The 14,315-nt window shown below is 39.1% G+C and overlaps 1 protein-coding gene across 1 annotated transcript in view; it reads left to right on the top strand.

Annotated features, from left to right (window-relative positions):
• Window positions 1-14,315, top strand: part of INTS4 (integrator complex subunit 4) — a 43,500-nt gene that overhangs the window by 10,294 nt on the left and 18,891 nt on the right. Inside the window, exons 6-14 of the mRNA XM_042459952.1 lie at window positions 160-210; window positions 1,405-1,493; window positions 2,707-2,827; window positions 6,319-6,390; window positions 9,356-9,530; window positions 9,779-9,984; window positions 11,209-11,351; window positions 12,165-12,280; window positions 13,409-13,542. Coding sequence (XP_042315886.1) covers window positions 160-210; window positions 1,405-1,493; window positions 2,707-2,827; window positions 6,319-6,390; window positions 9,356-9,530; window positions 9,779-9,984; window positions 11,209-11,351; window positions 12,165-12,280; window positions 13,409-13,542 — 1,107 coding nt within the window. The remainder of the gene's footprint in view (window positions 1-159; window positions 211-1,404; window positions 1,494-2,706; window positions 2,828-6,318; window positions 6,391-9,355; window positions 9,531-9,778; window positions 9,985-11,208; window positions 11,352-12,164; window positions 12,281-13,408; window positions 13,543-14,315) is intronic.

Raw genomic sequence — 14,315 nt, 5'->3', positions numbered from 1 at the left:
TTATTATGCACCTTGGAGCAGAAATAAAAGTAATTTCAAAAGATCTGATTTGAGTCTTTCCACTCTTTATTATCTTTGATGGTTCAGCTTCTATTATGAATAACTTTTGTTCCTTCGGGAAGTAACAAACTGGTGTATTTTTTATTTTTTTCCCTGTAGCTCCAGCTCCATGAAAGAGGATTGAAGCTGCAGCAAACCATTTACAGTCAGGTAATTCACTATGTTATATGTGTTCAGTAAAGGACCCTAATGGTAGAGTGGGTCATACTGCAAACTTCAGAAAGTAATGTGCTTGGATGTTTTCCAGCAGTATGCTTTCTGAAGTCCTGGAAACTTACATTTAAAAAACAAAATACAAGTTAGTGTTTGATATGTTGGATGAGACTGATTTTTGTCTGCTGTAAGGAGGGGATGGTATAAGCCATAGCCAATTCTCTTCCCTGCTGCTCTGGAGAAAATATATGGAAAGTGCATGGAGAGCGAGAGGAGAGGGATTCCGGTTGCATGAGTGGAACTGATTGTGTGGCACAGGATGCAGCCTCTGCATTCTAAGGAGGTTCTGGAACTCTTTTCTGAAGAGGATTAGGATGGCTCCTTCCTTGTTATTTTTCTGCCCATAGCCGGCAACAATATCTATTAAGGCAGGTCTCTGGCAACTAGCCACAGTTGCAGCAAGGAGTCTTTTAGTTAAGTGGATGTTGCATTTTCTGTCATGGGCATGTTTTTTTTTTAACTGTCAATGTTTAATGCTTTTATTCATTTCATATTTTAGTTGTTTTTGCACTATCTAATTGTGAATTGCCTTGAGCCCCATTCATGAAAAGAGGGAGGAATATCAATTTAATAAATAGAAATAATATGGAGTACCATTCTGAAGGAGAGCCAGTGTGGTTTGAGTGTTGGACTGTGACTCTGGAGACCAGGGTTTGATTCCCTTCTTGGCCATAGAAAGCCACTGAGTGACCTGGGGCAAGTCACAGACTCTCAGCCTCAGGGGAAGACAGTGGCAAGCCGCCTCTGAATAAATCTTGCCAAGAAAAACCCATGATAGGTTTGCCTTAGGGTCATTATAAGTAGGAAATGACTTGAAGGCAGACTACAACAACAGCAAATCATTTTGAGAAGCTGAGGAGTTTTGCAGGTCTTTTTCTGAGGTACAAGAGGCTGAACAAATTCTACATAATGTTTGGTTCCCAACCACTGTTAAACTGGCTTGTCTTTTAATAGAAAGGTGCCAACAGAGAGATGGGTTTCTATTTGGTAATTTTGTTTATGAATTTTCTCAATTTGTATCTCATAAATTGCAAACTAAATAAACTTCATGCTCCATGAAGTGGAGCATGAAATATAAATGTTGATAAAAGGGCTTCTGACTAATGGCTGCTTGGAAACCTTCCATTTCAGGCGTGCAAACTTTTAACAGATGACTATGAACAGGTTCGCAGTGTTGCGGTTCAGCTCACATGGGTTCTCAGTCAGCTTTATCCAGAAAGGTAGGTATGGAATACTAGACTAGCCACAAAAGAAGGATGTGAAGGTGAGGAAGCAGATTCTACAGTTTAAGCTGATCGTGTGTTAGGCCAATATTTTCAGAAGGTATAGGGGAAGGTGGACAGCATAAGCTACTAAGAATATGTGACCCTTGGACTGTGTATGGCCTCCAACAATTTTTGCTGGACCCCAGATGATCCTGGATTTCCTTCACTGAAAAAATTAAAAAGGGAGAGTTAAGTAATCTTTATATTTACAGTCAATGACTGTTAATGTTAAAGTAGGAGACTTGATATGCCTGGTAGACTTCAAGAGTAACAGTGTTCCTTTAAAACAAAAGGCAGTGCTATCCTGCAACTTACTTTGTCTCCAAATAGTCTTTCTCCCGGAGGTCCTTCTCTGTCACCGCTCCAAAAACGTGGAATGACCTGCCGGAAGAGATTCACCAATTATCCTCGCCTGAGGCTTTAAAAAAGGCAACAAAAACTTTTCTCTTCTAGCAGGCCTTCCCCAATTGATAATGTCCAGAACCAACTGAATCCCCCTCCTTTTATTATTTTTCTTATTTGTGGTTTGTCTAATAACTTTGTCATATTGTTATGTATTTTTAACAATGTTTTATTGTTTAATTTTATACTTGGGAGGGAGGGTTAGACTGGGGTCTTGTGCTTGTTGTTTTTATTGTTGTATATTTTATAAACTTTGCTGTTACCCGCCTCGATCCTCAAAATGGAAGAGGTGGGATATAAATAAATATTATTGTTATTGTTATTGTTATTGTTATTATTATTATTATTATTTTAAAAAGGGAGAAATCAGAAGTGGGGTTCCAGCCACTTCTGGTTTCATTTGGAGAGATATGCAGGCTGTGACATGTCCAGGGGAGACTAATGTAGACCTAAGTCTATGAAAACTCATGCTGCCAATTTCTTTCTTTCATTTAGTCTTAAAGGTGCTACAAGATCTCTTTACATACTGATTTCATAGACTAACATGGCTATATTTTTGAATTCTACCTGTTTGGAATTAATAATTCATACAAAATCGGGGGCATGCTTTACAGAAGCTATTGTGTGATTTATCCCAGATAATTAATTTTTCTGTAATTTTAAAGCTCCCAGCAAGTTATTCATGGCAGATAATAAGATGAAATCGTGATTCAATACATCATAGGAATAGTATATATGTGTAATACTTTGTTGCTCTCTCTCCTAGCATTGTCCCAATTCCTTCCTCCAATGAAGAAATCCGTCTAGTTGATGATGCTTTTGGAAAAATTTGTCATATGGTCAGTGATGGCTCATGGGTGGTCAGAGTCCAAGCTGCTAAATTGTTGGTAAGTGCTCTTCTCTTTATTCTTAAGTGGTTAGAAAGCAGGTATAATAAATCTACCTGGTGGAAACGTATGGCTTGATTGAGCTGAAGGTTGGAGGGGAATAGTTGGGATGAGAAGAAAAGCTGCTAAACTTGAGTAATTTATATGGAAATTGTGTTCTTGTGTGCTGTATCATGGTGATCTCACCATAGGCTGCAGAATCCGGAAACCCAGTAGAGTCCTATTTATTGGAGTTTCTAGCTCTCTTAGTTGCATGTGCAATTATCTTGTCACTCATTCTGGCTGTACTTTGCATAGCCTCTACTTAGCCTGAATTTTAAAATGTTTGCCATCGTGAGCCCATGAGAAAAGTAGTGGGATTACTGTTTTCTGTCCAGATCAGTGGTTCTCAATATTTTGGTCCCATGATAGGTTTGCCTTTGTTGTTGCTGTGTGCCTCCAAGTCATTTTTAAATCATAGAGACCCTAAGGTGAATGTATCATAGGTTTTCTTGGCAGGTTTCTTCAGAGGAGGTTTACCATTGCCATCCTCTGAGGCTGAGAGAGTGTGACTTGCCCAAGGACACCCAGTGGGTTTTTATACTCAAGTGAGGAATCGAATCCTGGTCTCCAGAGTTGTACTTTGCAAAGCCTCTACTTTGCAAATTGTCCAACACTTAAGTCATTATACCACACTGGCTCCAAGTCAAAAATGACTTGGAGACACACAACAGCAACAAGAGTGTTGTAAAACTCAACTCCCAAAAACTTCAGCTGGCATGACCAATGATCAGTGATTCTGGGATTTGAAATCCAAAACCTCTGGAATACCAAACAATGAGGATCATTGCTTTGGGTGTTTCCTTGCTATGAAACGCTCTTCCTTTGCAGGCCCAATAAATACCAGTGCTGCTTTCTTTCCATTACTGAGTTAAAACATGGCTTTTTAAGTCAAAGCCTTTGGGAATCTAACAGTTTGCCCAAATCTGCATAATCTGTTATAGCCGTTAAATTGTTGAATGCATTAATTGTAAAATTGCTTAATAAGTATTGAGACCATTTAAATTATTCCTCTTTGTTCTATATTTAAAATGTTCTAAATTGATTTTATCTGTTCCTTACCCTGAGCTCTGGTGCTACAGGGCAAAACTGATATATTTTAATAAATGGAATCAGTGCTGGCTACAATACCCCAAGTTTTAAAAACACTGTGGGTAAAAGATGTTCCTGTGCCTGTGTAATTTGAAAGGCAGTTTTATTTCCCATTGAATGCAACCAGTTTAATGATAAGAGATGCCAGGGAAATAGGACTTTCCTTGCACAGTGGAACTTCTTTGTTCAGACCTACTACTTGGTATTTTAGGTCAGAATAAGAAGTGAGGGCCATGTGTTGCTTGATCTTTTTCTAAATGTCAGGGCTAAAAACCCTGTTTGTGTATTTTGGCAGTGTACTGACTAACAGCAAACAAGAGAAGATGTCTCACATTTGAGGCACAATTAACTTAAGGAAGTCACTGTCACACGCTATGACAGAGCCACAACTCAGATACTTTAAAATGGGACTAAGGATTTTCATGAAGAAAAGGAGCATGTTGGCTAAATAAAACTTCCATAAGAAGATGGCAGTATATATTTCAGAATATATTGGAGCTGCTGACAGTATGGTTGTTTTGATGCCCTGTTTCTGCACTTCCTTGAAGGATCTGGCCAGAATGTGTAGGAAGTGGTTTCTGGGGTCAGATAGACATTTGGCCTATTTATGAGAATACAGAAGGATCCCTGCTGGATCATGCCAAAGGCCATTTTAGGCTTCATCTGCTTTATTATTGTGGCAGTCAAGTGGTGCCCATCCCTTTCATATATTGTCAACATTCTGATGGAATGAAAAAAAAAAAAAAAAAAAAAAAAAGCCTGATGTAATTCTAGATTGCACCAATAAATGTTCAGTGATCAGATCAAAGGTTCTCATAGGAACATTATATTCTGCTCTGGTCAGACCTTACTTGGAGTACTATGTTATATCTGGGTTTAAGAAGGATATCAGGCAGTTAGAGCCTGTCCACAGGGAGGTGACCAAAAAATCGGAGGGTCTGGAAACCAAGCCCTGTGAGAAACCATGTACGGAACTGAGTATATATATATATATATATATATATATATATATATATATATATATATCCCGCTCTTTTCCCAGGACTGGGACTCAGAGCGGCTTCACAGCAATTAAAAAACAAACAAACAAAAAGTACAATTAAAACATTTTTAAAATAAATAGGTAAATGACATGCATTAAACAGAATGATTAAACTAGTCCAACATTCCTGCCTGTTCTTATAGTGATTCCTTAAATGCCTGTGTGAACAGGTAGGTCTTCACCTGCCGTCGGAAAGCTACCTCCGAGGCCTGGACCAAGGCAGATGGACTGGAGGGAGGGCTTGGCTTCAAAATGGAAGGTTAATCTTCATCCAGGGAAAATACAAACTCTCAAGTAGGATAATACATATACAGTACATAGCAATACAGGAAATGGTTTGATAAACAGGCACCAAAAGAACATCAAATAGTAAGCGACAATTATGCAATGCCTGGGAAGGCTTCTCTGAACAGGATGGTTTTCAACTCCATTTTGAAGCTGGTTAAAGAAGTGATGGCTCTTGCTTGTGGGGGAAGAAGGTTCCAGGAGTGAGGGGCAGCAAGTGAAAAGGGGCGAATCTGGAATGGGGCAGAGGAAATCATGGGCTGAGACAGCAGACCTTGACTACCAGAACGGAGGGCCCGAGTGGGAAGGTGAGGAGAAAGAAGGTCTGATTTTCTGTGTTTTAATCTGCCTCGAGCTTTGGGGAGAGGCTGTAAGAAATAATAATAATAATAATAACAACAACAACAACAACAATAATAATAATAATAATTATTATTATTATTATTATTTTCAATTGAGTGGTAGATGAAGAGAGTATTTTGCATCCCTCTGTGACCCTGGCTTCTGCTGTGGACTGCATTTATTATGTTAGGTGTGTTTCCATTATTTAAAAACATGACTGCAGAGACCATGATCACCAAATACCAATAACAGTTCCTGTACTAACTCTACTGAAAGTAATAGGAACAGAACTTAGAGCAGTTACTTTGTGGCTCTGCAGCTCCTGTGATGTAATGGTTTGAGTAATATAATCTAATATGCAGTAATATGGGGTCTTCATTACAATGGTTTCCACTTTTTGACAGTGCTTTGGTCCCTAAACTGTTGAATAAATGGGGGACTACTCTATTTTTAAAAATCAGCATAAATATGTAATTACAGGAGCACTGAATGGCATTCTTCACATCACTGGTGCTGACATGCACCACTTACTGACTCTGCACCAGCACTATCTGTCATCCTATCTAGACAAAGTATAGCATCGCCTGCCTCCATGTCAGGCAGGGCTGTGGTTACGTTGCTAACCTCACCTGTACTGTGTCCAAAATGACCTTGCTACTAACTTTTTCCTTTTCCTCCTCTTTTCTTCCAGGGATCTATGCTACAAGTTAGTTCTCATTTTTTAGAACAGACCCTGGACAAGAAGCTGATGTCGGACCTGAGGGTACAGAAACTTGGCTTTTTCTGTTTTCAGTTTCTCCTCTTGCTTAATAGAAAGGAAAAGTCCTGTGGCTTAACAGATATTTATCTTGCATCTGGCATGTTTGAAGTTGCACAACAGGTTTTTTTTTTCTTGCTGACTTTCTCTGTTGTGTAGTCTTTTCTTTTCTTTTTTTTTTTTTTTTCTGGCAGGCTTTATGGTAGTTTAATGCCAGAGAAATCTGAACCACAAATCCTTTGGTTCAGCCTTTGTGTTCTTGCCAAAAAAATATAATGATTTAAAAAGAAATGACACACATACTAACATTTGGTTGTTCTGGTTTGATTGGGTATGGTGCAATTGTTCATCTAAGTGACAGCATTTAGACTCAAAAGTTTTCTCCTCTATTTACTGAAGTTCATAAATATTTTCAAGAATGTGTGCACCTCTGACATCTGTTTCAATTGAGTGGTAGATGAAGAGCGAATTTTGCATCCCTCTGTGACCCTGGCTTCTGCTATGGACTGCACTAATGATGTTGGGCATGTTTCCATTATTTAAAAACATGACTTCAGAGACCATGGTCACCAAACACCAATAACTGTTCCTGTACCAACTCTACTGAAAGTAACAGGAGCAGAACTTTAGGGAGTTACTTTGTGGATCTGCCGCTCCCCTGGTGTAATGGTTTGAGTGTTGGATTGTGACTGGAGATGAGGGTTTGATTCCCCGCTTGAGCATAAAAACCCGTTGGGTGACTTTAGACAAGTCACATTATCTCCGCCTCAGAGGATGGCAATGGAAAACCCCCTCTAAGAAACTTTCCAAGAAAATGCTATGATAGGGTTGTCTTAGAGTTGGCATAAGTCAAAAATGACTTGGAGACACATAACAACAACAAAGCTCCCAGAATCTTGCAGCCAGCGGGTTCTGGGAATTGTAATCCTGGCTAGTAACTTTTCCACACTCTGATAACTGTCTTGGTGGCACTGTTCAGTTATCAACTTAAGTACAGTATTTTAGCCACTTTAACAGTACTCTTTGCTCACACTGGCTGGAGAATTTTTGGAGTTGTAGTCTTAAAATAACTTTCCAAGATCTGAAAAGGAATTACAAAAGATCACATCCATACTGTCCAGAAGGAATAGGCAGCTGTAACTCTTGGTCTCATTTCAAAAGTCATCTGCAAGCAATCAGATCATAAGCCCTTGTGGTCTCTTCCAACTCTATGATTCTATGTATAGAAAGGGCATCTGACTTTCCCCAGTAGTCTCCTGGGAATGCAGAGGAACTATGAAAGGGAGGGGGAGAAAGAAAGAAAGAAAGAAAGAAAGAAAGGGATCCACCAACTTACTCCTGCCATGCAGCCCTCAACAAATTGTCCTTGAAGTGATGTGGCCTTTGGTGGTAAAAAGTTTCACCCCTCCTGCTTAGAGTAGTGCTGATTTAACTGGTTACAAAGTCTTATCAGTTAACTAATTTTAATTAATTAATACATTTTCATTAATTAATGGGAGAAAGGTGGAATGTAAATTAAATAAATAAAATCTAACTTAACTGGACTTTCCCTGGCAAAATATTCTATCTGTGAACAGTGCCTGGTGACTTCTGTGTCAGCAGGATGGACAGTCTCCTCTGGAATTTAATGCATACTTGGGGGTGCTGATCCTGTTTGAGAGTATCTTGGATTGGCCTTTTAAAGTTTGGACTAAAAGCCATAGCAAATGCACTGCCCTACTGACATGAAAGCCAACCACCATGCATTGTGCCTGTGTTTGTATTTTGCGTTTACCTATGGAGGTCAGTTGTGTGTGAGGGTGTAGTGGTTTGAACATTGGACTATAATTCCAGAGACCAGGGTTTGAATTCCCTGTTCAGCCATGGAAACCTACTGGGTAGTCCTGGGTGAGTCACACATTCTCAGTCCCAGAAAACCCCATTATACATTTGCCTTAGGGTGGCCATAAGTTGGAAACATAGGCCTGTTAGAGACTGCCAAAATAAAGCTGCTTCGGGTCTCTTTGGAAGTATGCTATTTAAATGATGCATGGGTCTTAAGAGTCCGGAGGTTGCACCAAAGCCACGCTCCAGTCCTAAGGACTAGAGTGCAACTTTGGTGCAGCTTCTGGATTCTTAGGATGCATGCATCATTTAAACAGCATACCTCCAAAGAGACCCAAAGCAGCTTTATTTTGGCAGTCTGTAACAGGCCAAAGGCACACAACAACAGAAGAGGTCATTTAGAAATGTGAGTGAAAAACTAAAAATGATCATCAGGCCATTGGCTCTGAGCAGCTCCCTAATGAAATTCTTCATCCTCTTTCCCTTTTGCACTCCTTGCACCATCTTTCTCCTTATCTACTACCTCTGGAACTGAACAATAAATTAATGAATCCAAGTTCTGGAGAACAAGAAAATTAAAGATTCATATCAAGCTAAAGACACACATAGTAAACATGCATGTTTGCCTTATTCACGTAATTTGTTCTAGGTTTTCAAATAAAACTACAAAAATGGCTTCCTCACACAAATTCTTCACTCGCAAAGCACCTATGTAAGAAATCTGTGGAATGGAGATACCACATCTGGAGGAGATCCTTGAGCAATCAAGCCAGTGGCAGTTAATAAGTCATGAAACTTGATGTTGCATAATGAGGAATAAATGTGTTGGACTTCGTTGTTGTGTGGCCTTCAAGCTGTTTACAACTTATGGTGATCAAGGTGACACTATCTCAGGGTTTTCTAGGTAAGATTTGTTCAGAGGGGGCCTTTGCCACTTTCTGAGGCTGAGAGAGTGTGACTTGCCTAATGTCACCCAGTGGGTTTCCATAGTTGAGTGGGAATTAAAACCCTGGTCTCCAGAATCATAGTCCAGCACTCAAACCATTACACCATGCTGGCTGAGTACATTTTACCCAGGCGTTGAGAGAAATGGTTGCCTTCGTTTGCCAAGCCTGGCACGTAACTTTTACATCTGTTCCACCTACAGCGAAAACGAACAGCCCATGAACGAGCAAAAGAGCTCTACAGCTCTGGGGAGTTCTCAAGCGGCAGAAAGTGGGGAGATGATGCTCCTAAAGAAGAGGTAGACACTGGAGCAGTGAACTTAATTGAATCCGGTGCCTGTGGGGCTTTCGTTCATGGCCTGGAAGATGAAATGTATGGTGAGTAGAGGGAGTATTGCCAAGGTTTTCAGTGTCCTTTTGAGGATTTGTCATCTACTTAATAACTTTTTTTCTGCTGTGTCTTCATATGAAGACATAAGAAGTCTGTTCCAACTAGATCAGCTGTTTTAGAATGCATGTCTGCAAAAATAGATATGTTTGTCCAGAATTAAGAAACTGGGGTTGACCTTTCTACTATTCCAGTAGAGATGTTCTATTACATGCTTCTCCCTCTTTCCATTTTTCAGAGGTTCGAATTGCTGCAGTCGAGGCCCTCTGCATGCTGGCCCAATCCTCACCCTCCTTTGCAGAGAAGTGCCTTGATTTTCTGGTTGACATGTTCAATGATGAGATAGAAGAAGTGAGGCTGCAGTCAATTCACACCATGAGAAAGATTTCCAATAACATAACCCTGCGAGAAGACCAATTGGACACTGTGCTAGGTGTTTTGGAGGCAAGTTTCTTCTCTCTGTCACACACACACACACACACCAACCTCTTGGAAGAACTTCCTGTTACAGGTTGAGTCTCCCTTATTCAGAATTCTGAAATCCAAAATATTCTAAATTCACCCACATGGGGCGCTGAGATAGTGACACCTTTGCATTCTGATAGTGACATCTTTGCATTCAGTGTACACAAACTTGTACACTGAATAATTTTAAATTATTAAATTATTAGTGTTGTATGTCCAATATTTGTATTTATATATAAAATGAAATAAAAATATTATTAAAAATACTGGGTATAAAGTTACCTTCAGGCTATATTTGTTATTATTTGAGTATTTATTATTATATGCATAAGGTGTATACAAAACAGAAATGAATTTCATGTTTAGACTTGGGTCCCATCTCTAAGATATTATGTGTATGCAAATACTCCAACACCTGAAAAACTCTGAAATCCAAAACACTTCTAGTCCCAAACATTTTGGATAAGGGAGACTCAACCTGTATTAGCTTTTCATGTTATCCTAATGAGAGTCCTTAGTGTACATTTTGGATCATATTTTTTTCAGCAGCACTATTACAGGCTAGTTCATACAATCTTTCAGTTTTACTAAGCCTCCAAACAACATTGGGAATGTGCCATGCCCTCATACTCATTCTTGTCTCTTTTTAATCATGGTTGCGTAAGAGAAATTTCTCAAATGTGACCCTTTCACATGAGGTTAAATGCCATTGTTTTCCCCAAGCAGAGAATGAATTGATTCACCATTCAACAATTGACTGAATTGGTCTACTTTAGTTGAGACTAATCAATAGGATTCCAAGCACACAGGCTTGGATGGTCTGTAACTATTTGTTAGTATCTTCACTGTACCACTTGATTCACTGGGGTTGCAGAAGCAGCCACTGTGCATTCCCCATTGCACAGTTGGGCAAGAAGCAGGCTAATTGGCAGATATATATATATATATATATATATATATATATATATAAAAATCAGTTGGACAAGGTTGATATTCAGAAGGAAAGTGGTGTAAAGCAACCATCATATAATTACATGATTGCATATTTACAGGATGCAAGTGTGATATAAAATCTTAGTCATAGTCTCATGGATTCCTTGTATTCCTCTGAACCATGGAGGAATATCCAAATAGGTTTATGACTATACAAAAATTAATGTTCATTACTTGTCATTATTCTAAGCTTTTTAAGTATTGGTTCAGGATTCTTCTCGAGATATACGGGAAGCTCTCCACGAGCTGCTGTGCTGCACCAATGTCTCGACAAAAGAAGGCATCCATCTTGCTCTGGTTGAGCTCCTGAAGAATCTGACCAAGTATCCTACAGACAGGGATTCCATCTGGAAGTAAGTGCTGTTGTCTCTCTTCCTTTGACGTAGATATAATAATGGCTTGCAGGGCTGCAACTTGCTGAATAGCCTATTTACGAAGCACATCTGAACAGTACGTTCATTTAGTTGATGTGCAAGGTTAATACATTTGGAATGAAAGATTTTCAACCAGGTTTCAGGATAAAAGAGGCATAGTGCTGAATTAGCCATTGGCCATTATGGCTGGGGATGGTTGGAATTATAGACCATCACAACTGAAGGTTGTGGGAAAGACAACCTTCTTAGCTGTTGTGTGCCTTCAAGTTATTTCTGACTTATTGTGACCCTAAGGCAAACCTATAATGGGTTCTACTGGGCAAGATTTATTCAGAAGCAGTTTGCCATTGTCTTCTTCTGAGGCTGAGATAGTGTGACATGCACAGGGTCACCCAGTGTGTTTCCACGGCAGAGTGGGGATTCAAACCCTGGTCTCCAGTGTTATAGTTCAATGCTTAAACCACTACACCACACTCGATTTAACTTTAGTTATTTATTTTAAAAACAGACTGCAATTTTACATCTCAAAGATCCATGGTCAAGGATTATGAATTCTGGAAGCATAAAGAGCATGCCTTAAAATCATAAGTGACTCACAATTTCCATTATTTCATTTTATTTATTCCATTTATGTGTAACCTTTCTTCAGGAGTGGGGAGGGGGGCAAGGCAGCTCACAGAAAGAGGCTCGTGTATTTCTAGGGTTTTCAGACATCTTTGTGATTGGAGTTCACATTAAAGAGGGACTGTGCAGTGTTTTACATGCTCACAACTTTGAATCCATGCCTTGCAGATGCTTAAAGTTCCTGGGGGGCAGACATCCCACCCTTGTGCTTCCACTTGTTCCTGAACTGTTGGGTACCCACCCTTTCTTTGACACTCCAGAACCTGATATGGATGACCCAGCTTGTATCCTTTTTATTCTGTCTGTATGTCTGAGTAATACGCAGGATAAATTTAGATATCACATCAAACCGTGGTTAAAGACCACTTGGTTTGCATTTGGCTAGCAAGCCTTGGATTGAATGATTTTGCAAAGCTGGGATTGTGATTCACCTCTGCAGGCCAATCTACCTAAAAAGTGGGCCTCTAAGCAAGCATTAAAAACAGAAGCAGAAAGACAGTTTTAACCAGTACTTTGTGTGATATACGGTACATCTTTAAAAAATCAAAACTGTTAAACGTCCTGACACAATGCAGTTAACTAATAGTGTCAATTACCTTGTCAGTTATCAAATCTGAATGGAAACTGCTAAAAAGAGAACTTTGGTTTTATGAGTATTTCAAAGTGTTTTTCCTGACAATTGCAGGGAGTTTTCTGATTTTGTTTCTACTCCTACTTGCTGTGCCACAGCAGTTAAAGTTCACAGTTTTCTATGTTGAGTTAATTATTTTTAATTACTTATTTTTTTTTATATTGCTCATTCCAGTATCTGCAAACTGTAATTAGTAACTGCATTTGAGTTTGAAAATATGTTTGTAGGGTAGTGATGTTCAGACTTTTAGCCCTTGGGACAACCCTTTATATCTCCATGACATAGTATATGAATAAAAATATTTTATTTAGTTAGTGTTTGTATTTTCATTTGCACATTCATGCATATTCATATTTTCACATTTTATAAAGAAATAACATCATTCAGATTAGAACAGTTTTATTTAAGTAAAATCAATATTTAACTCAACACATATGTCAGTTTTTCACATAAAAAGTTTGAGGGGAGGAGAAGGAGGGATCAGAGCATCCAAGTCTTGTGCCCCCCCTTGAACAACTCTCAAGCCCCACACTACACTGTTTGAGAACCACTGCTGTAAGATGATGAGGATTTGATACAGGATGTGTTAAAATACTTTAAAGTACTAAGATACTTTAAAATTGGTAGTTTAAAGAATCTTCTAGCAGCAATTTCTTTGTACTACTTCTTCACCCATATTCTACAATATTCCAACTGTACTTTTTCTCTGTACTTGCAGACATTCATTCAATCATTCTAGAATTACAGATCTATCTTTTTCCTTAACCCAAGGGGCAACTAGACATTGCAGTCCTGGTTTTCATTTTCAATGCTGCCAAATCATGTCCAACCATGTCCGCTTTATTCTCGGACCACACCTTCAGGCACTATGCTTACCTTCGGGACAGTCTTTCTCACCTTGTCCCTCCCTTGAGAGTAAGTTGAGTATTTTTTTTACGTCGGAGTAACCAAACACTATTTGACTCTGCGATGGGATACATCCATGCCTTTTGTTTCTCTCATGGCTTTAAAAAAATAATGCAAGCACGACATTTTGTAATAGAACATCTCTACTGGAATAGTAGAAAGGTCAACCCTAGTTTCTTAATTCTGGACAGACATATCTATTTTTGCAGACACGCATTCTAAAACAGCTGATCTAGTTGGAACAGACTTCTTATGTCTTCATATGAAGTGGGAAACTGTTGCAAGTAGGGCAGTGCCTTTTGGACTAGTATTCAACTGTACATATGAAATCTCTATGCAAATTCATATACATATACACATGCTTGCATTCATGAATGTGCACACACACAGTCCACCTATTTAGCCTAATATGACTTAACTTCTTCAGGCAGCATATAATTCATGTATGGAATTTGCTGCTGTAAGATTGGGTCATTTTGTTGGATGGCTTTAAAGAGGGCTTAGACATTCATGGAGGAGAAGGCTACCTGTGTTTGTTACACATGGTGGTTATATACAGTGAGTCCTTGGTATCTTCTGGGATTTGGATCCAGGACCCCCTGTGGATACCAAAATCCATGGATGCTCAATGGCATAGTAAAATAGTGTTCCTTATATACAATGGCAAAATCAAGGTTTGTTTTTTGGAATTATTTTTTTTAATATTCTCAAATTGTGGAAGGTGTGAACACAGAGAGCTCAGTGTATTGCTTCCAGACCCAGAGTTGGCAGCTACTGAATTC

This window comes from Sceloporus undulatus, chromosome 3 (assembly GCF_019175285.1).
Source record: "Sceloporus undulatus isolate JIND9_A2432 ecotype Alabama chromosome 3, SceUnd_v1.1, whole genome shotgun sequence".
In the NCBI taxonomy this organism is placed as follows: Eukaryota; Metazoa; Chordata; class Lepidosauria; order Squamata; family Phrynosomatidae; genus Sceloporus; species Sceloporus undulatus.
The sequence above is the reverse complement of the archived record's forward strand: the minus strand, read 5'-3'. Positions and strand labels throughout refer to the sequence as shown.